The sequence below is a fragment of the Schistocerca piceifrons genome, chromosome 2, assembly GCF_021461385.2.
Source record: "Schistocerca piceifrons isolate TAMUIC-IGC-003096 chromosome 2, iqSchPice1.1, whole genome shotgun sequence".
Taxonomy (NCBI): Eukaryota; Metazoa; Arthropoda; class Insecta; order Orthoptera; family Acrididae; genus Schistocerca; species Schistocerca piceifrons.
The window spans coordinates 443,524,580-443,551,475 of record NC_060139.1 but is presented as its reverse complement, the minus strand read 5'-3'; the positions used below and the strand labels follow the sequence as shown (position 1 = coordinate 443,551,475).

The window sequence follows — 26,896 nt, the reverse complement described above, 5'->3', positions numbered from 1 at the left end:
TGAATATTCACGATTAGAATACAGTGTCTGCTAAAAGGATTAAATTAAAGCGGAAAAATTAAATTATATCTTTGAAATTTCATCAAACGTTGCATAGTGCATATCAACAATTTCAGCAGTTTTTTCAATGAGCTTACATCCAAATCTTTCATCAGGTTATGTTCCCTATTATTCGTCTTAACGTTTCCTTTGTGACACTACGACATGCATTGAAGAGCAACTGCTGCAACGATCGCTCAATCCCGAACCATTTCCTCGCTATTGGATTGAGTTCCTCTCCGCAAAACACGAACACTTCTGTTACAAATACGCCGTATGTTGCGTAACTTCTTACGAGGGCAAGTTGAATAATCAGTTCTCGACCTGACACAGAGATGGCATGAAACTGAGATTATGCTTTTGTTACATTGGTGCATGTTGTACGACATTGTAAAGAAAGTGTCACTTTGACGTGCGGAATAATCTTGTGGTATCAGATTAAACGTGTATGAAATTGTTAGCGTCAGAGCCATATCAGATGGAGTAGGGTGTATTGATTGTGAGAAAGCTTTATGCTAGATGGGTGCCACAGTTATTGATAGTTGATCAGAGAAAATGCGAAGATTAATTTGTCAGTAGTGGTCGCGCGTTTTAAATGGGAAACCCACCGGTTTGACACCGGAGAATCAAAACAATGCGCGGACTGTACTATGAAAGCCAAAGTCTATTCCGTCTGCCGGAAATGTTACAGCTAGATGCAAAAATAAACTCCTCACCTGTTACCTTCGCAAGGGTAAAACAGATCTGCGAAATATTATGTGAGGTTTCTGCACCTACTGGGTGAAAGAATACGTCTGTATTTGCAGGAGTCCAAAAGAAAAAAAATTGATCTTTCGGAAGAACCATTCTCTGGTACAGAAGGGTAAATGGACAATGAGAAAACTGAGATACTTGAAGTACAATTCTTGTAACATCCCCCTTGTTCACAAGATTTGATATTCTCTGGAATTCACCTATTCCGTAAAATGTTTTGATTCCACTGAATGTGGTATTCTGCAGACGTCCCAGAATGACGTTTCAAAGATGTAACGTTCTCACTGGAAAACAGCAGGACAAAACCTATTGACGTAAAACGAGAGTACTTGGACAGATAAGTCTACTTTCGTTAGAACAAAACATAATACTTCCCATTGTCAGGATGAGAGTTTCTCAGGCTGCCTTCGTATAATTGCAACACGACCATAGTACTGGGAGTCACCTAGGCTTAATTTATGAAAGTAATACACCAGCTACTGAAGATAATTAAGATCTCAGCATGAAAGAGGGCCGCCGAAAGAAGCTTGAGAGCTAATTTAAATTTAATTTTGTTGAGCAAACGACAAGACTCCATTGCGGATATTGTGTTATTCAGTAAGGTATCTCACAACTAGAAGACGCCTAGTTTTGGCCGACACTTTGACACGTTTCTGACTTGGCAGGTGGACCAGGAAACTGCTGTGGAAGGGCTACCGGCGCGAGCTGGAGGAACACGACCTGTACACGCCTCTGGAGAACGACCAGTCCCAGGTGCTGGGCAACCGCCTCGAAAGGTAAGCCGCGGCTGCTGTACGGCAAAAGCGTATCCTAAATCATTGGCGGAGTTTAGAGTCTCTGCATCAGGGTTTCCCAAACTGTGTCCGTGTTCCGCATGACATGGATTAATGTTCCGCAAAATATTGCCAATAACATGGCGCTTTTTTTTTAAATTTTGACCAGAATTCTCAAAATGTTTCATCAGAGGAATAGTTTGGGAATTCCTGCTCCACATAACTCTATGTGTCACTATCATAACCGACATAATTTTGGAAGATAATTCTTCCAGAAACATCAGCAAGATAACATTTATTATTATTATTATTATTATTATTATTATTATTATTATAGAGAAGGTAGGAGAGGTAGGAAATAGTATCGTACCTAGACAATAGTGTGCCTAGAAACACATGACTTTCCTCATAGTGTAATGCAGCGCGCTGCCTTGCGAGTCAGGGAGGCAATCCACATAGAGATCATAACTTGGCACCTGATTAGGTAGCGTACCTGGTTAGGTTCCTCAGGGAGTGTGATTAACAGACTGTTTACTATGCATGCCTAAACAAATGCTTGACTGGTTCCTCATTACCGCTTGAAACACAACACAGTTTGTTATAGTTTCCATGCAGAATTTTTGCAGAGAGACGTCGCACGCGAAATGCTTGGGGTAGGTCTAGGTCCTGTTCGTGTAGAGGAAATAGTCTGAAATAATTCCTCGTTTAGAAATATAACTCCAGTACAGTATCACCGACTCACTTGCAGCGATGTACAATAACTTCTGTTCGATTTATATCAACTTTTCGATCCGTGTTTCTAGTTACAGAGCTACGTATACTTGCTAATGAACTATTTTGATTAAAACTACTGCGAATTTCAGTGAGTGGATTCGTAACCTTATTTTTTTTCAAATATAAATCACAGTTTGACTTACACACGTAAATTACCTTTAGATATACGAAATGTAATAATAGTAGCCCTGACGGTTTCCACAGTGTACTAAAGTATTAGTAAGTTTTGCAGAAGGTATAGGAGCGTTATGAACGTGTTTTTCACGGAACAGTGGTATTCACATAAGAATGACTACTTAATGCAATTAATATTTGCGCCAGGGTGTCTAGTCAGTTCTAGTATTTGCAATGAACCAGAGATGTCGCAGCGAGTTGATCTTACAGGAAACTATATACCAAAAATTGTTCAAAATTTTGTAACTACTCGAAATTATTCGGAGACTAAACACGACTTCTACAAAAAGATATTGGTCTCCGCACTGACCCTGACATTACGATCGTTCTACTCACGATTTGGTTGCAGTTGTTAAAATCCGGACACATAATTGCAGTAAACGAAACATTTGCAATTTACCAAGAGAACGTTGAGTACTACAACGGACATACACCACTTTCCTGAAGTGAAGATAAAGTAGACGATAAAGTGTAAGGCTAGCATGACAGGCGGTACACATCTTTTGCTAGGTACGCCGTCTTTTATAATTCGAGCGCTGTGACTGCTGATTTCAATGTAATAAAGGAACTTAGTCTGGAGTATGTTAAGCACTGTATCACATATTCGTTCTTGCAACTGGCCAGCTGTAGTGAAACTGAATGGCAGACCTCTCTGACATTCAATTGTTGGAACGTGGTCAAATGGAGCAACAACGGCGCTTGCAAGTGTCCGTAACTTGGCAGCCTTGCGCGGGGTGCAATTATCTGTACCCCACATCACCTACAATAACGACTAACCCGACGTGTATAGTGCCGAGATCAAGGAACACGAACTGGCGTTGCTTCAAGGCAGGCATTGTGAGACACGCGAGGAGTCTCATTTCATGTTCTTTCCAATAACAGTGCAGGTTTAGTTATTGTGCCGCTCTCGTAAACGTGGATGTGTTTGCGTGACGACAGCAGAAGCGCTTTCTGGGTATTTCTTTTGTCAATTGACGAACAACGGGCGAGGATTTTGTGTTGGAGAGTTCAGGTGACCAGGTGCATCCTACGCTACAGATGCTTTTTCTAACGAAGATGGATTCCAGCACTTGTTGAGGTTCGCATTATCACTCAGCTTCAACATTACAGAACACAGAGGCTGGCTTAAGAGCAGAATTTCTCCGACGTCATATTGACTGAAATATGTTGCACTTCAGTGAAGAACTGCATAAAATTTCTCTGGAAAACATTCAGGGTTGTATATTACCCATTCCACACTGAACCCCAACTTCAATACATACAAGCTAAATGTGGTTCATTATTGTACTGAATAATGGCTGCACAAGATCTTACATTGTTTTTGGTAGTTATCTGTACCAGTTGGTTGATATGGCGATCTCTCAACGCTCTATTGACCTCGCGCTGGAGCAGAGTCGCCTACCTCCTGCTACCATATAAAAAGTACAGGCGAAAGGCTAGGTCGGCTACAGGCAAGGCATGCACGCTACAATGAAAGAGCCACGACATTTAACAAATGAACATCAACCCTATAAAAAAAAAAAACAGCAATGAACAGATGGTCGTACGAGATAACAAACATCTCACAGTTGGAATTTTGCCAAATGTGCTTGCGACTGATTTTCTGAAATCCAGACACCTTTGATGCAATACAACGTTTACGTCTAAGAAGTTACGTGTTTCCTGTTTAGTAATAAATGATAAATGAAATATCATGTTGGCACATTCTGGTGACGCCTTCTGCTGCAGAGAACCCTTAAGTCTCTAGCTGTGCTTGAACAGCGGTCAGTATGAGGAACACCATTCGCAGCAGTTGAATTGAAAGAACGAGCACCCTCCTGCTTCCGCATTTACATCTACAGCCTAACTCTGCAAGGTACTGGGAAGTGAATGTAGGGAGTACTTCCCATCGTACCAAGTACTGGCGTTGCTTCCATGTTATTCCGGAAAAAGCGAGAAAATTTACATCTCTTTTAATTTTATGAGGTTGTTGTCGAGTCATATGTTCCATTGTACTAAAAATAAAGTACAACAGTGACTTAAAATGTAACGTAATGCCGAAAATTTCAGATTATTGTGACGGCCGTCTACATCTGCTTGTCAACTAATAGTAATCCATTAGGCAGAAAACGGAACATACATGCGCTACAATATGTTTTCACAAAGAGAAGGATTGCTTGAATTTTTGCATTCAGAAGCGATCGCATTGGAAAAAAAAGATAGTATCTTTCAGCTACAATGATGCCTCGTTTTGCCTCACCAAATTGCCCAACATTTCGAACACTGTCATTCGAACAAATGTTGCGATTAGTGCAATAAGGTTTTATTGAAAATGTACTGCGCAAAAAAGGAAAAAAAATTATCGCTTTTTCGAAACAGTGTCACTGTCTTCCATTGACACGCATAAGCTTGAAATTTGGCTCGAATTTGCCTACTACATTCCTCTGTAATGTTGCTGAAGGAGGAACCCTGCAGCGTCACCCTCGGGTTCGGCGACGCTTCAGAATGCAAGGTGTCAACACATGGGGAAAAAAAAAAGAAAGAGGCCACAGTTCAGAAGTTCACATGAGTGTAAGATGGGTTAATGAGGTCACATTGCCACCAAATTTCACCACAATTCTGCCTAAGGCCATCGTGGGCGTATCACGTGATGGGAAGGTCGTCACATCCCTTCTTATCCAAATTTTCCTCTTCTTTTGACGCCTCTGCGATGGAGGTCAGACCTATGACACCAAGCGTTGAAATCACTCTTTTTATGGACGGCTGAGGAGAACATTTCATATCGCCGCTCAGAATCGGCACGGAAAGCCATCAGTGGGCGGCACAAAGAGCATCAATGAAACCAGGCCTTCCCTTGAGGCGTTGATTCACAGATATTTTGCCGGCAAAATCGACAGTTCGCATTGTGATGAGCAACGGGATGACATTGTTTGCAACGTTCGACATTGCTGACACCTACTGTACGATTCAACCCTACTCTAAGAACATGGTTGGGCTGAAACTGCATTGAATATGATCTGACCACTTTGTACTGCAGTGCGACCGAAAATTTTGCCCTAATATACATGGTGAAACCATTACGGACAGTTCAAAACCATTCGACGAAATGTGAACGTGATCCGAAGCGTATTTATGCTTTCTCCGTCCTCCTCTTCCGCGCACTTCTGTGGGGTGACCAAGTAGGGCTGCAACATTGACATATGCCTGAATAAAATGGCAAAGAGTCCCTCTAACACCTCTCGGCCCCGAAACACCCTCAGTGCCATCCGCACACCTTTGTCGAGCACATTAAAAATTTACATGTGAGACACTCCGACACACATTCAGTTGAGTGGTGCCTCGCAGCTGCTCTAACGCCCCAGGGCAGGTAAGCCCTTCGACATCGCTTAAAGTGGTGTTACCTCCCCTGAGATGCCATCCAGCTGAATGGGTGTCAAAAGTCTATCACATGTACACTTTTAATGCGGTCAACAAAGGTGTGTGGGTGTACTGAGGGTGTTACCGAACTGGGGGTCTTAGACGGAATCATTGCCGATTTATTCATTCATGGACATGTCAATGTTACACCCCCCCCCCCCCCTCCGCCCCATGATCACGTCACAGGATGGCTGATAAAGTATAAATGCGCTTCGGATCACGTTCACATTTCGTCGAATGACGTTGAACACTCCCTAGTTGTTCCACCCCGTACACCGGAATATAGATCGCGGTCGCACCACACCCCAAAAGGGTCAGATAACGTCTAGTGGGTTTGCAGCCCCACGATGTCATTCAGGGGGTGTCAGCAGTGTCAACGTTATCAAGAACGTCATCTGGTTGCTCATCGCAGTGCGAACTGTCGTTTTCGACCGCGAAATATCCAAGAGAAGGCCTGGTTTCATTGGCGCTGTTTACGCCACCCCCTGATGGCTTTCCGTGTCGATTTTGAGCGGCGGTATGAAATGTTCTCCTCGGCCATCCATAAGAAAGCCGAGTGATTTCAACGCTGGGTGTACAGATCTGACCTCCATCGCAGAAGCGTCAAAAGAAGAGGTAAAATGTGGATAAGAGGGGGTGTGACGACCTTCCCAGCGCGTGACATATCCACGATGAAGTTGGGCAGAATTGCGGTGAAATTTGGTGGCCATGTGACCTCATTAATCTATCTTACAGTTCTGAGCCGCGGCCTTTTTCTCACATGTGTCGGCACCTTCCTGTTCAACGCGTCGCCGAACCCAAGGGTGATGCCGCAGGGCGCCATGCTTTTGCACCGTTACACAGGATGGTTGTAAACACCTTTGCGTCTAATTTCAAACTTATGCGTAAAAATGACACTTTTTTGTACAGTGTATCTACGGTTAAATGATCAAAACTATTTCTGAATAGAAGCGTTATTCATGTGCTGCCTCTGAGTTTTTGTTTGAGGGAGGGGAGGGGACGAGGAGGGAGTAGTTCTATTTTTACAGTTCCTTTCTTACCCATTCTTTTGGTTGTCAAACTATGGATGTTCAGCTCTCTTTTGGTATTACCCCGTCTGTCAGATACACTAATTTTGGATATCCTTTTATCTATTTACAGATCTCACTCCTTGTAATTAGATATTGCTGTGTTCTCATGTGTAGCTCGTAACTCATAATTCAGGCTAACGTAATTGTGTTTTTCGTAAGTAGCTTGTTAAAAAAGCTACGTCCCGTATATACTCCCGAACCCCAACGCCAATTTCTGTATTTCATTATCGGGCTCATAACTAATATCACACCTTAAACAACTGCATTGTTAAAAATATTCTCTTGATAAATTACTTGGAACACTTTTCTTTTCTTGGTGTCCTTTCCAAAAGAATCATTTTTATATTTTCATCTCTGAAATTTTCAAATTCATTATGTAGGTACTTTGTGTAGACGTTCAGTTTGTGTTCATATCGCGAGTACGAATAAGTTATACGAATACAGCGTATACGCAAACACCCCTTCGAGCATTAAAATATATTTTGCTGCGTTTCTAAATAACATTTTCTGGATACGTTATTGATCCGGGAAATGCTAAAACTTTTCTTACCCCTTTTGCTCCACGTGTTGGCTTCAAAAAACCTTGTCATTTATTTTCGAGTTCGTCATTGTGTCATATACTTTACTCTCGTCGACGGCAAATCACGAAAAACGATACCAGAAACCAGTACTGTCTAAGCCTCTACAGAAGCTCAGAAACCCGTTTGTGGCTGTCGCCCGGCAGCTGAGTTTCTCGACGCAGCAACTGGCGGAAGTAGCCCGTTGCGCGAAATTGATTGCCTGTTTTGCTGCTCAATGCGTGCGTAAGCGGACAAGTTGCTTTCATTCCCGTCCAAGGTTAGACGTGGCTAACAACTTCTCAGGTGACGAAACGCCTGTATCACTGTTGGGTGGCATTCGAAGGCAGACCTGCCTATTCAGGCGGGCCTGTAAGCCGCATTAGAACTCGGCCCATGGTCAGGGACAGGAGCTGGCACTGCTTCTTTCACAGGCGAATACATTCAGCCAAAACTAGCGGGAAAGGGACATAGTCGAGGCGCTGGACTCGCATTCAGAAAGACGGAGGAGCAATTTCCATCCACCCTTCTAGGTGTGTGTATTCAGGATTTCCCCGAAACACTCCAGATGATATTCAGGATTTCCCCGAAACACTCCAGATGAATGCCGTGATTTTTCCTTTGACTGGGTTATGGCCAATTTCCTTCACCATCAGTGTCAAACTACGCTAGTGTAATTAAATGAAACTGCACAGATTATTGGTTCACAACGATAATTTGCAGGCGCAGTAAATGGTTGTATGAATATGTATGTCATCGTCTTAGAACGCCAACATACGACTCATACAAAGACAGTTTTCATATAATTTCCGTTTTTAGTTATACTTCTCGCTATATTTCGGTACTCGTAAAACAAGCGCTATCTTTTTTCAGTAAATTTTACATTAAAGCCGAAGTCAAACCCGTGGCATTGGTTGAAAAACAGTTATAGCTCAGTGATTTAAGGAAAACTGATTCTACACTACTCGTTGAATTTTTCTTTACGTAGGCCATCATACTACACTGAAAATGGGTAGAGATACGCGAGTAAATAACTTTATTTGTTGCTGAAGATCATAAGAAACACAAACTACTTCACTGAATTATCTCCCAACTTAATTACTAGAACTTGGTGAAGAGTTACTTGCATGTCATCTTTAAACGACAAAAAGTAAGCTGTATATAGCCAATTTCGTCTCGCCTCTGAAGAAAAAGATGTGCTTGTCGGGTGTGAGCTGTTCCCAAAGTCTGTGATGCCTTTTCAGAGCAACCGAAAGCTTTGTCGTAACATAAAAATTACATCAACGATATTTTATGAACGCGTGAAATTAGTAAACTGTGCTCTCTTCAGAAAGGAGAAAGGAGGCAATTTATACTTACTAAGCATTAAATCAAAAGGCAAGTGCTGCATTTACGGTGGATTTTCAAATGTTGCCATGATACACAATCGGGATAAAAAGGGCAGATGCAAATGGCATCTTCGCGTCTCTGCTTTTAACGTCACGTTTGGGAGCAGGATGCGGCATGCACACGAGCGTTCTGGCCACCAGTCTTTGGCTCACGACGAGCAGGTCCGCGAGCCGCGCAGCCTCTCCGGCGAACGGGCGGTCATTTTCTTGGACAGCGCGGCTCCGCTCGCAAGAAGGTCGCAGCGTTGCCACGTGTCGCCCATGGAACCTGTTTCCTATGGAGCCAGGCCCGTGGGCTTCTCCCCCTGTCATGTCGACGCAAAAAAGAAGGCCTTTTGTTTGCCACCTTGAAAGGTCAAACAGTCTGACATCAGACTACGTCAAGTCCGAACGCGGGCGCCGTGGGCGTCTTCCCCACCGTGTCCTCAGATTTCTCCGCGTACTGTGTATCCCAACAAATTTCAGCTGAAGAGTATCTTACTATACGCAATTTAAATGAAATACCAAGTAAAAATGTTCTTGATCTTCGGACCACATCTGCTACTCTGCTGTGAAAGTTTGTCCGCTTTTCTGTGCATTTTGCGTTCACAGAATAAGACCTGAATCAGGCAAACCACACGCACGACATGGGAGAGATGCATCGAACATAAAGATATTATAATTTCGAAAATTCGATGTACCTATACACAGTAGCTTGTCATTTCTCAGATTATACGACGTTAAACTCTTGATTTTCTGGAGTTGGGTAGTTCTAGAGGTCTGGCAAGCTTGAGAATAGGGCTGGCGGATGGTTTAATTGATCTTGTTGACAGTTTCTGACAAAAAAGAAAAAAAATTAAACTAGCCATCTTCATGATTTGCTACTAAAAGATTTGGACGCATCCACTGACAGCACAATGCCTGTTTATACCAGTATTTCTAACTCATTCCAAGGCGTCGAGGCTTTCGTACCAGATTATCCGTCTTTGAACGTCTTCGGAATTCATTTTTAACATCTGTAAGTTTTAATACCTGTTCCCGTATGCGCTTTATCACTGACAACACATACAACATTTCAACGCCAGCGGCAGCCTCCGATTCATTCAAAGGACAGTTACGCTGCAAGCAAGATATTATCCGAATAAGAAGTTATCGGAACCCGTAAAGATGTTCGAAAACTTTCTGATTTCTCCATTTTGATTTGCCACTCGGAGTTAAGTTCTCGCATTTTTTTTCATATGCCTTATCTTCAGACAGCTGAAGGATGGAAAATTATCATTTGACGTTTCGTCGATGAAAACTTTATTAGGAACGTGGCAATAACAAGAGCCATGGTATTTTCAAAAAAACTATCCAACCTATCACCCGAATTGTTACAAGAAAATCGCAGAAGACCTAAATGGGGAAGGACAGACGTAGATCTGAACCCCATTCTCCCGCTTTACTCTGCAAATCGCAGTGATATGCGTGGCAATTAGTCCTTTTCATTAAACCATATATTAAAGTTTATTTCTGTTCCATTCATGGAACATGCTCTCTGTACGATCAGCCTCGTTGTATATGCGTGATTTCTACGTAGGGGCTGAACATGTCGCGAGATGTACGTCTTTCATCGAATGTATAACAGTTAACGTTTTTGACGTTTCTGTTACACTCTTTCGCCTGCTGTACATTGTATTTCTGTGTTATAGTGGCTAACGCCAGACTGGGGCCAAAGTTACATAGTACCTGCAGTACGTAGCTCTGTTTCGTCATGTACCCCTTAAATATTTCAACGATACTACTTATTGTGCATGGAACTCATGAAGGTGTGCTTTCTTGAAGCAATGTACGGACTGATACACAGCTACGTTGTTAGAATAGTAATATTGTGATAACCTTATACCTCGCTCTAGCTACATTTTATCCTACGGTACATTTTTTTCCTTCTTTCTCCTGAGGGCGTTTGTGGCTGATGAGTGAGACCACCAAGCCTTCGATGCTGCGTTTATGGATGGGGAAAATCAGTTTTGCTCTCAGGGTTGGTGAACGCGGCTTGATAAATTATAGTGGAGGTCCTTCAGACTCGATAAAAGGTGTAAGTTGCTCTCTCTAGTGTTAATGCGGTGGACGACGGTGCAGCTACGGTCAAGAATATGTATAATCTATCAAGTTGCGTCTCCTTTGTGACGATTGCTTCAGCTGCTTGGATACGGTTGGAAACGGTTTTCATACGCAGTTACTACGGACTTCTTGTAGGTTGCTATTTAAGCTTCTAGTAATTTCAACACTGTGATACCAGAATGTTTTGTATAGTTCCTTATGGGATTTGTAGTTAACAGCCTGGGATCTTATAAAAGGGCCTGTAAAATATACGCGTAGTCCGAAAATACACTATGTGTTCAAAAGTACCCGGACACCTGGCTGAAAATGACTCGTAAGTTCATGGCGCCCTCCATCTATAACGCTGGAATTCAATATGGTGTTGGCCCACTCTTAGCCTTGATGACAGCTTCCACTCCCGCAGGCATACGTTCAATCACGTGCTGGAAAGTTTCTTGGGAAATGGCAGCTCATTCTTCACGGAGTGCTGCACTGAGGAGAGGTATGGATGTCGGTCGGTGAGGGCTGGCACGAAGCCGGCGTTCCAAAACAGCCCAAAGGTGTTCTATAGGATTCAGGTCAGGACTCAGTGCAGGCCAGTCCATTACAGGGATTGTCGTGTAACAACTCCGCCACAGGCCGTGCATTATGAACAGGTGCTCGATCGTGTTGAAAGATGCAATCGCCATCCCCGAACTACTCTTCAGCAGTGGGAAGCAAGAAGGTGCTTAAAACATCAATGTAGGCCTGCGCTGTGATAGCAGCACGCAAAACAACAAGGGGTGCAAGCGCTCTCCATGAAAAACAAGACCACACCATAACCGCGCCGCCTCCGAATGTTAGTTGGACTACACACACTGGCAGATGACGTTCACCGGGCATTCGCCATATCCACAACCTGCCATCGAATCGCCACATTGTGTACCATGATTCGTCACTCCACACAACGTTTTTCCACTGTTCAATCGTCCAATGTTTGCGCTCCTTACACCAAGCGAGGCGCCCTTTGACATTTACCGGCGTGATGTGTGGTGTATGAACAGCCGCTCGATCACAAAATCCAAGTTTTCTCACCTACCGCCAAACTGTCATAGTACTTGCAAAGATTTCTGATGCAGTTTGGACTTTCTGTGCGATGGTCTGGATAGATGTATGTCTATTACACATTACAGCCCTCTTCAACTGTCAGTGGTCTCTGTCAGTCAACAGACGAGGTCGGTTTGTACGCTTTTGTGCTGTACATGTTCCTTCACATTTCCACTTCACTGTCACATTGGAAACAGTGGACCTAGGGATGTTTAGGAGTGTGAAAATCTAATGTCAGACATATGACACAAGTGACACGCAATCACCTGACCACGTTCGAAGTCCGTGAGTTCCATTCTGCTCTCTCACAATGTCTAATGACTACTGAGGTCACTGATATGGAGTACCTGGCAGCACAATGCACCTAATAGGAAAAACGAATGTTTTAGGTGGTGTCCGGATACTTTTGATCACGTAGTGAATGTGTAGTCCTCAAGCTACAGTGCAGTGCATGGCGGAGGGCACTTAATATCCATAATAGCCGGCTTCTCCCTTGGTCTATTAGCGAATGGAGCGAGTGTAAACTGTATATGCCATGAAACTTCCTGGCAGATTAAAACTATGTGCCAGACCGAAACTCGAATTCGGGACATATGCCTTTGGCGGGCAAGTGCTCTACCAACTGAGCTACTCAAGCACGACTCACGGCCCCTCCTAACAGCTTTACTTCTGCCAGTTCCTAGTCTCCTACCTTCCAAACTTTACTACCCAAGCACGACTCACGGCCCCTCCTCACAGCTTTACTTCTGCCAGTACCTCGTCTCCCACCTTCCAAACTTTACTTGTATATGCCATGGGTTGTCTCTGGGCAATATACGGGTGTTCAGTAAGTAGAGGTTAAAATGCGTTGGTTTATGTTATTTAGACGGGGTATATGTTGCGTAAATTGAAACCGATAATCAGTTTGGTATGTTTACGTTGGTCATTAAACTAAACTAGATCCTGCTATCATTGTATACACTTCTGTCATTCTCTGCTATTCCTGTCTCCCATTATATTTGTCGAACTAACTTATCAACAATGTGTCCATTTTCTATTTTTTCGATTTCCAGAGGATCATCTATGCTAAAACTGCTTGGTCATGGCACAAGTCATAGAACATACACATCACAGAAAGATGATAAAAGATACAGACAGACTAAAAAGCATGGGAACTGTCGTAGTATATATTACAAATATCTCATTACAATTACATTCTGTAAACTACGGCTCGTACAGAATAAAGGAGTATGTTTCACGCAAGCATTTTTAACTTATATTTTAAAACATATTTTATCCTTCATATTTTTATTACTACTGAATGGCTATTGAAAACCGAAGCTACTGAAAGAACACAACACGGTGTAAAATAGTTAGGGAATTGTTATCCAGTCACAAATGTTTTCTCTGTGTGGGTTTCTAATTCAGTATATTCTACAGCACTTTTATACGATCTCATGCTATTAACTACAAATCCCATAAGGGACTATACAACGCATTCTGGGATGAAAGTGCTGAAATTCCTAGATGCTTAAATAGCAGCATACACGAAGTTCTCGAATTGATGCCCAAATAGTTCTGCTAGTTCTTGTCTGGACGTAGAAGTTCCTCTGGAAATGCACAAAATTATCCCAGAACATGATTTGTCAGGCCATAATAAAATTATGATGGGCGACTATGGAAACATGTGCATTTCATCGATAATGATAATGGAGCGTACACTGATGCTGATGATGGTAGCACTCAGTTTTCGCATAATAGTCTGAATGTCAAACTTTCTAGGTCCTTTGTACAAACGACTAGTCGGTGTAGGTTGTGATACTCACTTCTCATTTCCTGATAATTCCTAACTGTTATTAGGTTTCACAATTTTGAGTTCAGTGTAAGAACAACCTGACCCGCTGAATATAGTAGAGGTTTTAAGAAGTTTGCTGTTCTTCTCACACTGTGCGGGATGGATGACACTATCTGTAATACCGTTCTGCGAACTTGGATGTTTCCACCTGCAGCCTAACTTCAGGCGAACGCTAGGACTTTTACGAGTAGTTCTACAAATCGAAGATCTCTCCTTTAATTCACTACGTATACGTAGAAGTGTCAGAACTTCCAAAAATGAACTTTACAAGCTTTCAAATTCCGCAAATGGAGCCCGACATTAAGGTCGGTGAAAAACAAGTACCGAATTTAGGAATTGATGACACGAAGTGAAGGACTGTGTTTCAGAACAGCTTACAACTTCAGTGTTGTAGAGGCCTTCCGCCCCCCTCTTTCTGGACAATCCTAACGTATCCAGGTCTTTCATTCGCCTTCCCGTGTTTGTCTCATTTCATTCCGCTTCATAGTATTGTCCCCAGATATATGAAGCACATGGAAGGCCCGAGACGTTTACCGTTGAACCTGCAATCGAGTGCCATCGGGTTTTCTCTTTGTTGTGGGTATTATCTCGCAGCTATCCACATTTAAAGAGAGCAGTCATTCGGTATACCAGGTACTGTCTAAGTCGTTCTGTATTTTATTACGATCACGCACCCACAATACTTTCTTATCGACAACAGCATCGTCTGCGAACAGCCTGAATGTGCGTGCTGATCCTCATATTTCGTTTATGTATAGTGAGAACATTAACAGAGTTGTTAAGGCTTTTCCAGGTTCCCCGAAGTTACTTTCGTTTCTGGCGAACATCTACCATACTGGATAACTTACAGAGTTATATTTATCACAAATTCCTCAATGCGGTCCCATATTTATGAACATCCACTGTGAGGTAACATCTTGTCTGTCCGTCGACCATGTGTTAGGGTGACTAATAACTCCCGACAACAAGTAACTTGATAACACCTGCCGGTAATCGTGCATATAGGATTAAAATGTATAAAACACAATTTGAAACTCTAACAGTGCTCCTCGATATTGGAACAGAATAAGGTGAATGCTGCACCGAGAGTGTAAGATTTGTACCGGTAAGTTCGTTGGCTGACTTGTAGAAGCGAGGGGTGTGAGATAAGGTTCTCACGTGCACGGCAGGTTGGAAAACGTGACTGCACACGTGTCAGCGCGTTCCGTAGCCGTTGGCTCATCCTCGGCCTTGCCTGCAAAGCTGGCTGAGAATACTTTATGAGGCGCGCACACATTACATTCCTGAATGCTGTTATCCTGGTGGGGATACTAACAATGTGTTTCATACGTCACCATCTATGTCCGAGCAAACTTTCCCCGTTATATTAGCACCTGCTGTACGGGTGGCCAAGCTCCATGAATGCACTCTTTCAGACAAGTTCCAGGAACTCCCTTATTTATACACGATGATTTTTTACCTTCTGCTGACCACTATCATCGGTGCTGTTATATACTCTCAGGATGAGTACAGAAATCAGTTAATCTAACCGCAGCCTATACCCTCGTTGTTTTCGATTTTGCACTATGTATCCAGGCAAATCACTTGGACCAGCATGTTTTCGCGAGACCCCTAACTGTTTACAGACACAGTCCACATGTGTTCACTACTTTCCTTTCTGTTTTCCACTTATGGACTCGACTCAGGACCGACGCATCTTCCCGTTCCGGAAGCGGGCGCTTTAACGCACACGGCTATCCGGCCGGGTAACTCCACTAATATCACAGAGATTTAGTATTGCATAACATGTCCATTAACGAAATCTAAGTCCAAATATGAGGAATGGGAGTGTAAATTGCTGTAAAAAATTTGGTGCACTAGTATTTCGAAACCTAACAGTCGTCATGGCTACAGCCTCCCATCATATACCAGTAGAATATGTATAACGAAGCGAAATTTTTCGAATTTGTTTAACACACTTTCTGCTATTAGGAAACCGGTAGAAATAACATGAAATACGTGAGACGAACCCTGCCGATGACGCACGACAATGTAAGCGGAAATCCGTTGCTTGATTTACACGAAAAAACCGTAAAGGAATATTGAGTATTTGCGTATCATTGTTAGATACATTAACAAGTTATTTAATAACTCAAATTCGATTGAAGCCTAATAACACAACTGTACCGCCAATTGCTTATGAGCGTAAAAAAATCTCTATTGTATAATCAGAAATATTGTTACCTTGATTAGGAATAGTTTTAATGACTAACGTATATTGTTTTTGGTATATTTTCCACTTTCTTCCATATGTGGACAATATCACTATGAAGAAGCTGGAGTAAATTAGTCAATCTTAACATGTAACGTACATCAGTAGAGATTTAGCAAAGAGTTCCACGGTGAGTATCCATGGTATTTTCCAACAGAGGTAGCTAGCAGGGTATAGAGCACATTGTGAGTGGAGGCATTGTGGCCAAAGTGACCGCGCCAGAAAGAACCGGTTAAAAAAACACGCCGTTTATCGTCCGTTTAGTGTAACATGAAACGGCAGGTCAACGAGCAAACAAGCACAGCTATCATCTCGTTGCGCAGAATTGCAATTCATTACGAAAGAGCTTTGCATGATGCTTTACATTCAAGAGGCCGTTGTAATTTATGGTTCCCATTCCCCGACGTAGAAGCCAATACTACTTGAGTTCAAGGTAGATGCAGCTGTCCTGACGCCTCAAGGGAATACGTAGTTCTTACTACACATGCCAAAACCAGTCCAATAGCGAAAACGGTTTCCCTGAAATCCGCAGTCAAGTAGCCTTCACCACAAAATGCAGACACGAGAGTTTTCATTTATTAAGAGATAACTCTCGGTGTGGAAACATCTAGACAGACATCAGTCTTTATTTTCCGTCAGCATAATAGGAGACGTAATACTAAATATGCGAATAATCATTCATATATATATCTGTTATTGTGCTATGCTGTCACCGATCAATATTTATCCTTGACATCGGTCATTAATCTTCACGTGATTACCTAAAGCGAAGAGAAATGGAGAGATTGTGCTTTCCTAGGATAATAATGGGTAAGTTTAGGTCCTCTGTCAAAGGTGAAGGACCTGCCAAGACATACGGTACACCGATCACTGGGTGCAACTCTTTACCTGGGCTCCTTATTAGGAAGCAGTAACTAACACGTTGACATAGTTCGTAATATAGCTGTTGCTCTCTCGTATACAGATACAGCACAGAGGGAAGAGTTTTTGGCATACACAGAGCAAAGCCAGAAGTGGACGTTATGCCAGCTGACAAAGAAAATAATCGTAAGGCTGTGTATTTAAGTTTTTTAAAAATTACGAAGGCCATTGTCGATCGAATACCGGACATTTAAATTTATAGTTTGACGTTATATCTCGCTGTCACCATGCTATCGAGTCACGGTGGAATTTTTAGTCTACTCTCTTGAAATATTATATCATGTACAAATACTCCCAGAACTCTTAGGTATGGCTCACATATATGCCTTTGTAGAGCGCTGTTAACATCAAAGAAACATCATCAAACTGTTTTGTAAGTCCATACTTACGCTGATGGTTGCGGGACCTCGGCTGTTCAGTATAAAACGTAGAATCAAAAAACCCTCAGCCGTCTAAATTTCCAGTTATTTTATTTCAGCAGCCAGTTTCAGCGCTAAATTACGTCATCTTCAGGCTCCCTGACCGAAATATAGAAAGAATCCCACCTCTGGTCCAGTCCTTATAGGGGTCAGCATTCGGTGACTGATATCCGTAGATTTTTTCTTAACTCAGCGATTCCTTTGGCCATCACTAGTCAATAGTTCGTTATGTTTGACGGTGTGATGGCGCTAGATGTTTACGATGTTCGTGTTGGCTTTCTGCATTCGCCGTATTATGAGTCTCGACCCCGCAGCTCCACCTAAGGAGGATTTAAATTTCGTTTCACACCTCTCTGTTGCTGCATTTGTAGCTTGAAAGTGACGGGGTGTTCACCCGTCGAAATATCTGCGGTTGTCGACAATGTTACCCGTCTGTATTCCCTAAGTTATTTTAATAATTTATTTTTTTCCACACTAGAAGATGATGTTTTAGTGAGACTACATGTATCTATCAGTATATGCAAGGAACCACAGTCGATCAATTGATCACTTACTATACTGTGCCTACCTTGTGTAACAGACTGTTATCTTTCGAAAGAATTCACTAAAGCCAGGAAGTAAAACAGAACACGAGGAAATATGTAAGGGAACAAGAGAAAAGAGATCTGCACGGTTGTTATTATTTCAGGATATATCATGTTATGTGTTTTTGCAGAGCATGGAAGAAGGAGATCGCGAAGGCGAGGCAAGCAGGGAAGGGGAAGAAGCCGAGCCTGCTGAGCGCCATCTTCCGCGCCTTCTGGCTGCAGTACGCCGTCTACGGCATCATGTTGGCCATCCAGTGCCTCGTCATCAGGTAAGTCGCTCAGTGCCGCAGTAGTAGACAACATACTGCGTTGTTGCGTCGTTGTAATGAGTTATTTCTGGTCATCATTTGAGAGCGCGTCTCTGCTTACAGTGTCTTTATGGACAATTCGTTTCTGCCAGTAACTGTAACTGGCATACAACGCTTTACTGAATTCAAATGGTTCAAATGAATCTGAGCACAAGGGGACTTAACTTCTGAGGTCATCAGTCCCCTAGAACTTAGAACTACTTAAACCTAACTAACCTAAGGACATTACACACATCCATGCCCGAGGCAGGATTCGAATCTACGACCGTAGCGGTTCCGCGGTTCCAGACTGTAGCGCCTAGAACCCCTCGGCCACCCCGGACGGCTACTGAATTCACAACACACATCACAGAACGTGTTCAGACTTTTTATTATTGGTTCATGTGACAGTTTTACAGATTCTCACGTAACTTCAGAATTCTGTAATCGATTGCTTTTTGCACATTCATATGCCATTTGGCGTGCACACTATATAGTGCGAGCGAATGAGCACGATTGTGTGACAATCTGCCAACAGCCTTCGGACGAATGAGTACCTGTTTGCTCTGCATAATGTTATGGGATTACATTAAGTACAGTCTGCAACCACGTGACCGCTACGGTTGCAGGTTCGAATCCTGCCTCCGGCATGGATGTGTGTGATGTCCTTAGGTTAGTTACGTTCAAGTAGTTCTAAGTTCTAGGAGACTGATGACCTCAGAAGTTAAGTCCCATAGTGCTCAGAGCCATTAAGTAGTGATTTAGGGTAATCATAACTAATAGCAAGAAGTGACAGGAGTGAAAATATACAGTAATGCAAGGAAAAGCGTTCCAGTAATCATGGGTCTTCAAATGAGTTGTTTGCGAGACAAATGTAGTGTGTGATAAAGAGCCGACAGGGACCGATGACCGTAGCAGTCTGGTCCCTTTAACCCCCACAAACCAACCAACCAAAGAGCCGACACTGACTTCGGGAAGAAATATCGTCCTAGTTAATAAAAACGGATTGAAAATGTAAACTTTTCGATGAAGTCCTTATGCAGTTGTTCTCATAATTCACCCATGGCCCAAGGTTGTGGAGTGGAAGCACGATGGGGCACCGGCACATTTTGCTGTTGGTGTAACAAGCCAATATGGTCCCGAGCAAGGTGCCGCATTGGTTATCACACTGAACCCACATTCGGGTGGACGACGGTTCAAATCCATATCCTGCCATCGATGTTTCCGTGATTTCCCTAAATTGCCCCAGGCAAATGCTGGGATGGTTCCTTTGAAAAGGGCATGACCGATTTCCTTCCCCATCCTTTCGCAGTCTGAAACTGTGTTCCGTCTCTAACGACCTCACAGTCGACACAACGTTAAATTCTTCCTTCCTTCCTACATTGTGGTCAAAGATGGATAGGTCGAGCAAGGCTCAAAAGTCCATCACCTGAACTTAATCCTCAGGATTTATGCCGGGAGTCATGTCAAGGGTAAAGTGTACAATGAGAACATATAACACTGTCGATGGCTATAGTTAATCTGTATCTAATCAACATAAAAAATCCGCAGGTCACTGTGCAGTGCATGGCGGAGGGTACGTCACACAAACGTTAGTTATTTGCTTTCCTATTTCATTCACATATATCGAACGAGGAGAAAATGATTGATTATCTGCCTCTGTAAGCGCTCTTACGTTATTCACACGACTTCTGGACGAGATATCAATGATAAGCGATGAAAACCTCGTAACTCCATTTTGTTAAATTTTACAGGAGAAGCAAAAACGGTCTTAAAAATAATATGATATAGATAAAGTTGCTACATGTGAAACTTTATATCAGAAGCTTAGTTATCGACAGGTGAGAGAAATTCGTGCACTTTCAAATCTCTCTTTGATAATGGATTTACTGGTTACTGGAATTACGAGGTTTTCACAGACAAATGGAGTTACACGAGGTTTTAATTGCCTACCATCGATATATGTTACTGGCAGTATCTTCTTCGAACAAAATTTCGCGAGAACTACGTCGTGTTTCCTCCTATGATTCCCGTTTAAGTCTCCTGTTACACTTTCGTATGGGCTATACCAACGCCTTACGATCTTAGCAGCATTTCTCCCATATCTTTGGACGTCTGTTGTCATACCTACTTGATAATGACTCCAAACACTGTAACAATACTCTAGAAGTAGTCACACTAACACTTGGTGGCTCCTGTCATGTTATTCGAGAAGAGTTGGCACGAAGTTTCTAGCTCCTCTTCTTCAATCTCCATAATTACCAATAACAGCGCTCACATGTAGAACTAAACTGCGCATTTGCTTATCGCAGTCATCCTTACTGTGCCGAGTTTCAGATAGCCATTGGGTCATTCGCAGGCGTGGATGTATACTTCAAAATGTAATTCACACTTTTATAGGACGGTCTCTTTTGGTGTGTAGTGTGCTGATCCCATTACCACAGAGACTTCACAGTGTGACTTCAGTGTTGTGAAAGGAAAAGCAAAACTCGACGCCGTAAGGAATAAAAGGAAAAAATATAGAAAATGTAGCCTGCAACATCAGGGAACTGCAGTGGGATAAATCTCAATACTCACCAGTGCTCTACTCAGCCACCGACCGTTATTATCTGATACTTAACAGTTGCGGTAGGTTGAGGCCGAGAGGTGAATACATCACGTAACACGTGCACCTCATTTGTCGAGTTGTTCATCCATTCATTTGTAGGCGCTCGGAGCTTTCTTGGAATTGCCATCGTCTTCACCGTTGCTACGTAATTCCAGTTACGTAGCTGAAGTACACGATTGCTCTCCGCTTTCCTCTCCGTGTGTTTTAGTCTTAGACTGTCTCTCTCCTCCGATTTCAACTCTAAGGTCTGATGTTACAGTTCCCATTAAGTGTTGGTCATATCTACTGGTTCTCCTGTTGTTTAATTCTAAAGATAACTGTACCATTCCTAATGGCTTCACGCAACATAAAATATCATATTTCTTCAATAGGGACGGCTTATTTCTTTCCTTACCACAGATGACGGTTTCACGAACATTGTAATGTTCATAATGAACCAATCTGTAGCGATGAAGAGATCTCCGCCCGGACATCCGGATTTACGTTTACTGCAGTATCATTCAATCAAGTAAGACGAATGCTGGGATGGTTCCTTTGAAAATTACAAGGTCGATTCCTTCACCTGTTCTCTTTCAGTTGATTTCCGCCTCGTTCTCCAAAGACACCACCGTCGACGATAGGGTCACTCTTAGTCGTGATTGTATATTTCAGAGTGTAATTCATACTTTTATACGATGGCCTTTTCCTGCTTTCAAGTCTAATCGTGAAGTTTTGAAAAGAAGTTAACCAAGTACGTACAACAGTAATCAACACGATCAGTCGGTTCCCTCCATACTTAATTACGCACGCCAATTTTGGAGGTGCTATATACTTACCTTCTCTTTAGCTCTGAACCGACGCAGAGACCTTTCTACGGGACAGAATTCAATTGAATGTGGGGCCCTAATAAACACGAGTATTCCACACAGACAAAGTATTGCCTTTGATGAAACGTACATGCACTATACGGGACCGAAACTGTCCGAAGCTGGTCGAAGGCGGTGTCCCATCCAGGCAAAGGCCGGTCGCCAGAAACAAGGCTACAATACATTTCCGCCCGGGGTTCCTCTAAAGCTGCAAGGCTACCTGCAGAAAGAAATACGGACTGGACGGGTGACACGGTGATCCGTGGCCCCGGCCACATCGCTAAGTTGCGCGGCAAGGTGCAGCCAAGTTATAGTCCGAAGTAATGCGCGTCGCAAACTTGCCGAAAAAGCAAGGACAGTGGCTGCGGAAACCGACACCACGGCAGCTGCGAAAGCTTGCTGTTGACGCCATTAAAATTATTGACGATGAGGAGAGAGGAGTGGACGTGTTAATGGAAAAGTCGATGAAACGTGTAAGAAAAATGTTAAATTTGAGTAAGCCGATGATGTGCGATTTACGTGAGGAACGACACTATGCCTATTGGGATGGATATCAAGTGTCTACCGCAGAGAAGACGACGCAAAGTGGACAAAATACATATCCTATTGGCGTTGCGGATAAACAGATTACTACGCAACAATTTCTACGATATTATAAGCAGTGCAGAGATAAAACAAATTTTCGAAAACTTTACACCTTTCGCCGCGCATCTCAACTGCAATGTTAGCAAGGGAACTTTGAGAAAAATTTTCGAGCTACAGAATTTGCATTTAAATCTTTGACCACCAATTTATTTAAGGAATAATTCAAAAGCCAAGGTCGCTTAAATACTGTTTACTGGATAACCGGTTTCAACACACTAAAGGTGCCATCGTCGAATCTGTTTATCTACATTCACATCCGATGATGGCACCTTTAGTGTGTTGAAACCGTTTATCCAGTAAACAGTATCTAAGCGATCTTGGCCTTTGAATTGTTTCTACAACAGAGTGATCGCTCCACTACACGCTATGTATTCACTGCAAAGTTTATTTAAGATTGAAAGATATTAATGTATGGTTATTTTAATTAATGTCGTAGTCAGAAGTAACATACATGAAAAAAATATTTCCCGCCGTTCCGTTTTCCAACACAAAGAGGTGTAGAACATACTGGGTTATTCCAAAATTCATCTGAGGTTTCAGAAGACGACTGCGTGAAGTCTACCAGACCTACAGAACACAAAAACATGTCAGTAGAGAGAGCTTTTAAAACGTCACAGGTCTTCAGTATGGGCACCATCTGTAACGCAGCAAATGTCAATACAAGCATGCAATTCGTTGACGTGAATTGTCCGGGAAGGCGCGACAGCAGCACGCTTTGCTAATCTGTTCGTTGGGTTGTCTATCTGAATGCGCTTGCTAATTCGATCCGGCAAAACGGAGTAAAAGATGAACAATGAAAGTTGAACACAGCAGGTTCAATATAAGTATAAATTTGAGAACTGATGCAAAAACAGGACACTCCAGAGGTTTTCTCACCCCTGACCCAACGCCACGCATCACTCTTTAAAGACTGTTGACGGTGACTCGCCTATTTACATGTTATAACTCACTTTGTAGCTTTCCAGCACGGGTATTATAAAAATTGTTGACGGTGCAGTTTGTTGTTGTTCTGGTCTTCAATTCGAAGACTTGTGTGATGCAGCTCTCCGTGCTACTCTATCCCGTCCAATGCTCTTCATCTTCGAATAACTGCTGCAACTTTACTGTATTCATCTCTCGGTCTATCTCTATGATTTTTAGCGCCCCCCCCCCCCACTCCCCCCCCCCCCACCCACACACACAAACACACTTCCCTCCAGTACTAAACTGGTGCTCCCTTGATGTCTCAGGATGTGTCTGTCAACCGATCTCTTCTTCTAGTCAGGTTTTGCCACAAATTTATTTTCTCCTCATTTCTTTTCAGTACCTCCCATTGGTCACGTGATCTACCCATCTAATCTTGAGCATTCTTCTGTAGCAGCAAAAGCTTGAATTCTCTTTTTCTGTAAACTGTTTATCATTGATTTTTCACTTCCATACATCGCTATACTTCATAAAAATACTTTCTGAAAACACTTCCTAACACTTAAATCTCTATTCGATGTTAAGGATTTTCTCTTCTACAGAACCGCTTTTCTTGGTATTGCTAGTCTACATTTTATATCTTCTTTACTTCGGCCTCATAGTTTATTTTGCTGCCCAAATAGTTAAACTGACCTATTACTTTAAGTGTCTAGTTTCTTAATCTAATTCTTCGTCGTTACCCGATTTAATTCGACTACATTCCATTATCCTTGTTTTGCTTTTGTTGATGTTCATCTTGTATTCTCCTTTAAAAGCACTGTCCATTCCGTTCAACTGCTCTTCCAAGTTCCCTGCTGTCTCTGACAGAATTACAGAGTCATTGACAAACTTCAAACTCTTTATTTCTTCTCCCTGAACTTTAATTTCTGCTCGAAATTTTTCATTGGTTTCCTTTATTGCTTGATCGTCTGTATTTTACTCCTCCTACCTTCAGAATTTTGAAGAGAGTATTCCAGTTATCATTGCTATTTATAAGGCTTGAAATACATTATATCAAAAATTATGATTTGTGTTAAAGTTTTAGCGGTGGATCGATTTTGGATAATAGTAGGCGACTGTACACGTACAAACGTGAAATTTTTAAAATGGTCGAATTACGAAGTGACGTTATTCCGTGTTCATGAAACGTACTTGGAAAAGGACAGTTAGATTTAATTGTTAACACGATATGAAATTAGGTTCTGAGAATTACGGAAACTTTGGAGAAGTAGAAGCCAGATTGGTAACGCAGAAAACAAATTTTGTAATATGAATAAGGTTAAATTAGACAAACTATCGAGAGTCGAGAGGGATTCAAAGCGATGCTGCCAGCATGTCGAATCAATATCATTAATGTCTGGAGCAAACGATATCTTTCTCGTATCTTCCAAGCTGTAATCAAGAATGCTCTTGCTGCATGTTGCTACAGGAGTTTATACTTGGTAATCACTTCAAGAAGGTGACTATGCTAATGATGGATTTCTTTGAAAGTCTGACTCCAAAGCACTGCTGAATACAGATGGGTGACATATCAGTTTACGTCAAAGACTCAACAAGGACGTTCGAAAGGTCAGGTCAACGTCTTGCGTGAATGCGGTCAGTTCTAAGACTGTGTGAATGGGATTAGATCTAAGACAATAACGATATTTTTGGTGCCATGGCTCTGTTTCAGTGTAGCCGTCTGGGATGTCGCAAAGGAAAAGAGTGTGATGCTAATGTGGCTCCATCTTGGGCTGATCGCCACTAAAACACTAATCATACTGGGCAAAAAAATCTGCAAGACGAACAAGACATATACAGAAGATTGAATATTTACATTAACAAGCGGTACATTGAGGCTCAAGTAAGCAAAAAAGAAAAGCAAAGCAAGACCAAGTCAACGTAAGTTGCAGATACTCTCATCGAATCCAGTGTCAAACAAGTAGTATTTGTACGTGACTTTACGGTAGTTAGAGCGTCATGTACGTGTTCCAAATTGAATTTTTAGAGCATTGCGTGGTTTATTATGGAAGATCTCGTAATGAAGAAAAATATATAAATCTGAGTCAATCACAGAGTAATTCATATGAGGCCTCGTATAATTAGATGGCTCCCTTATACTGGTACGCAGTGATATGGCAACCCCGGTTCGAACTATAGTTCAGCATCAGCGTGCTCGCACAATGTGGAGATGATTTAGATGCAAGGCGCGTGAGAGGTGGCGCTGCCAGTTCTCCGTTCCTGGAAGGCTGGAGGCGCCTCGTTGAGGTAACATTCCGGAAGCGGCAGAGAGCCCGCTTTCCACCTGCCAGCCTGCTGCTGCGGCTCCTGCCTATGCGATGTATTACGCGGTCGAGCGCAACGGGCTGTCACCAGCAAGAGCAGTTCTCGTTCTCAGGCGTCCACCTGTAGCATTACGCTGCACAGCGCAGAGCGCAATCCGTACAAGGCCATTTTCATACACACCATTACAACTGACTCAATCAATGAGGTGGTCGCCGATCCTGAATCCTCCGGTTATATGGTGAGAACTTGGTATCGGACGGGAATGCGAATTCTCTCTTTCGCCGTCAACGGCCTTCAAATCGAGTCATCCTAGAACACCTCGCGAGGCGCAGAACAGCCTCAGTTTACAAATGCATTTTTTTACATACACTGAGATGACAAAAGTCATGAGATACCTACTAATATCCAGCGCCCGGGTTCCCGGGTTCGATTCCCGCCGGGGTCAGGGATTTTCTCTGTCTTGTTAGGTTTAAGTAGTTCTAAGTTCTAGGGGACTGATGACGGTAGATATTAAGTCCCATAGTGCTCAGAGCCATTTGAACCACACCTACTAATATCGTGTCGGTCCCCCTTTCGCACGGCGTAGTGCAGCAACTCTACGTGGCATGGACTCAAAAAGCCCCTGTAGAAATACTCAGCCGTGCTGCCTCAATAGCCGCACATAATTGCGAAAGTGTAGCCGATGCAAGATTTTGTGCACGAGCTGACCTCTCAATTATTTCCCATAAATGTTAGTTGGGATTCTGAATGACCAAATTATTCGCTCGAATTGCCCAGAACGTTCTTCTAATCAGTCACGAACAATTGTGTCCCGGTGACATTGCGCATTCTCATCCATAAAAATGAAGTCCGCGAATGGTGCAAACTGTCTCAGAGTAGCCAAACATAAACATTTCCAGTCAGTGATCGGTTCAGTTGGACTAGAGTACCCACTCCATTACATGTTAACACAATCAACACAATTAATGAACCACCACCAGCTTACACAGTGTTTTGTTAACAACTTCTGTCTATGGCTTCATTGGGTCTGCGCCACACTCGAACACTACCATTACCTCGTACCAATTGAAATCGGGATTCATCTAACCAGTCCACGAGAGGCGCTGCAGGCGATGTCGTGCTACTAGCAAAGGTACTCGTGTCGGTCGTCTGCTGCCATAGTCCATTAACGTCGTATGTCCCACATTGATTTCTGCTGTTATTTCGCGCAATGTTGCTTGT

At 42.7% G+C, this 26,896-nt stretch overlaps 1 protein-coding gene across 1 annotated transcript in view; it reads left to right on the top strand.

Annotated features, from left to right (window-relative positions):
- The window catches only part of LOC124776560 (ATP-binding cassette sub-family C member 4-like), a 301,974-nt gene that overhangs the window by 171,274 nt on the left and 103,804 nt on the right, over positions 1–26,896 (top strand). The window contains exons 4-5 of the mRNA XM_047251600.1: positions 1,458–1,568; positions 18,212–18,352. Coding sequence (XP_047107556.1) covers positions 1,458–1,568; positions 18,212–18,352 — 252 coding nt within the window. The remainder of the gene's footprint in view (positions 1–1,457; positions 1,569–18,211; positions 18,353–26,896) is intronic.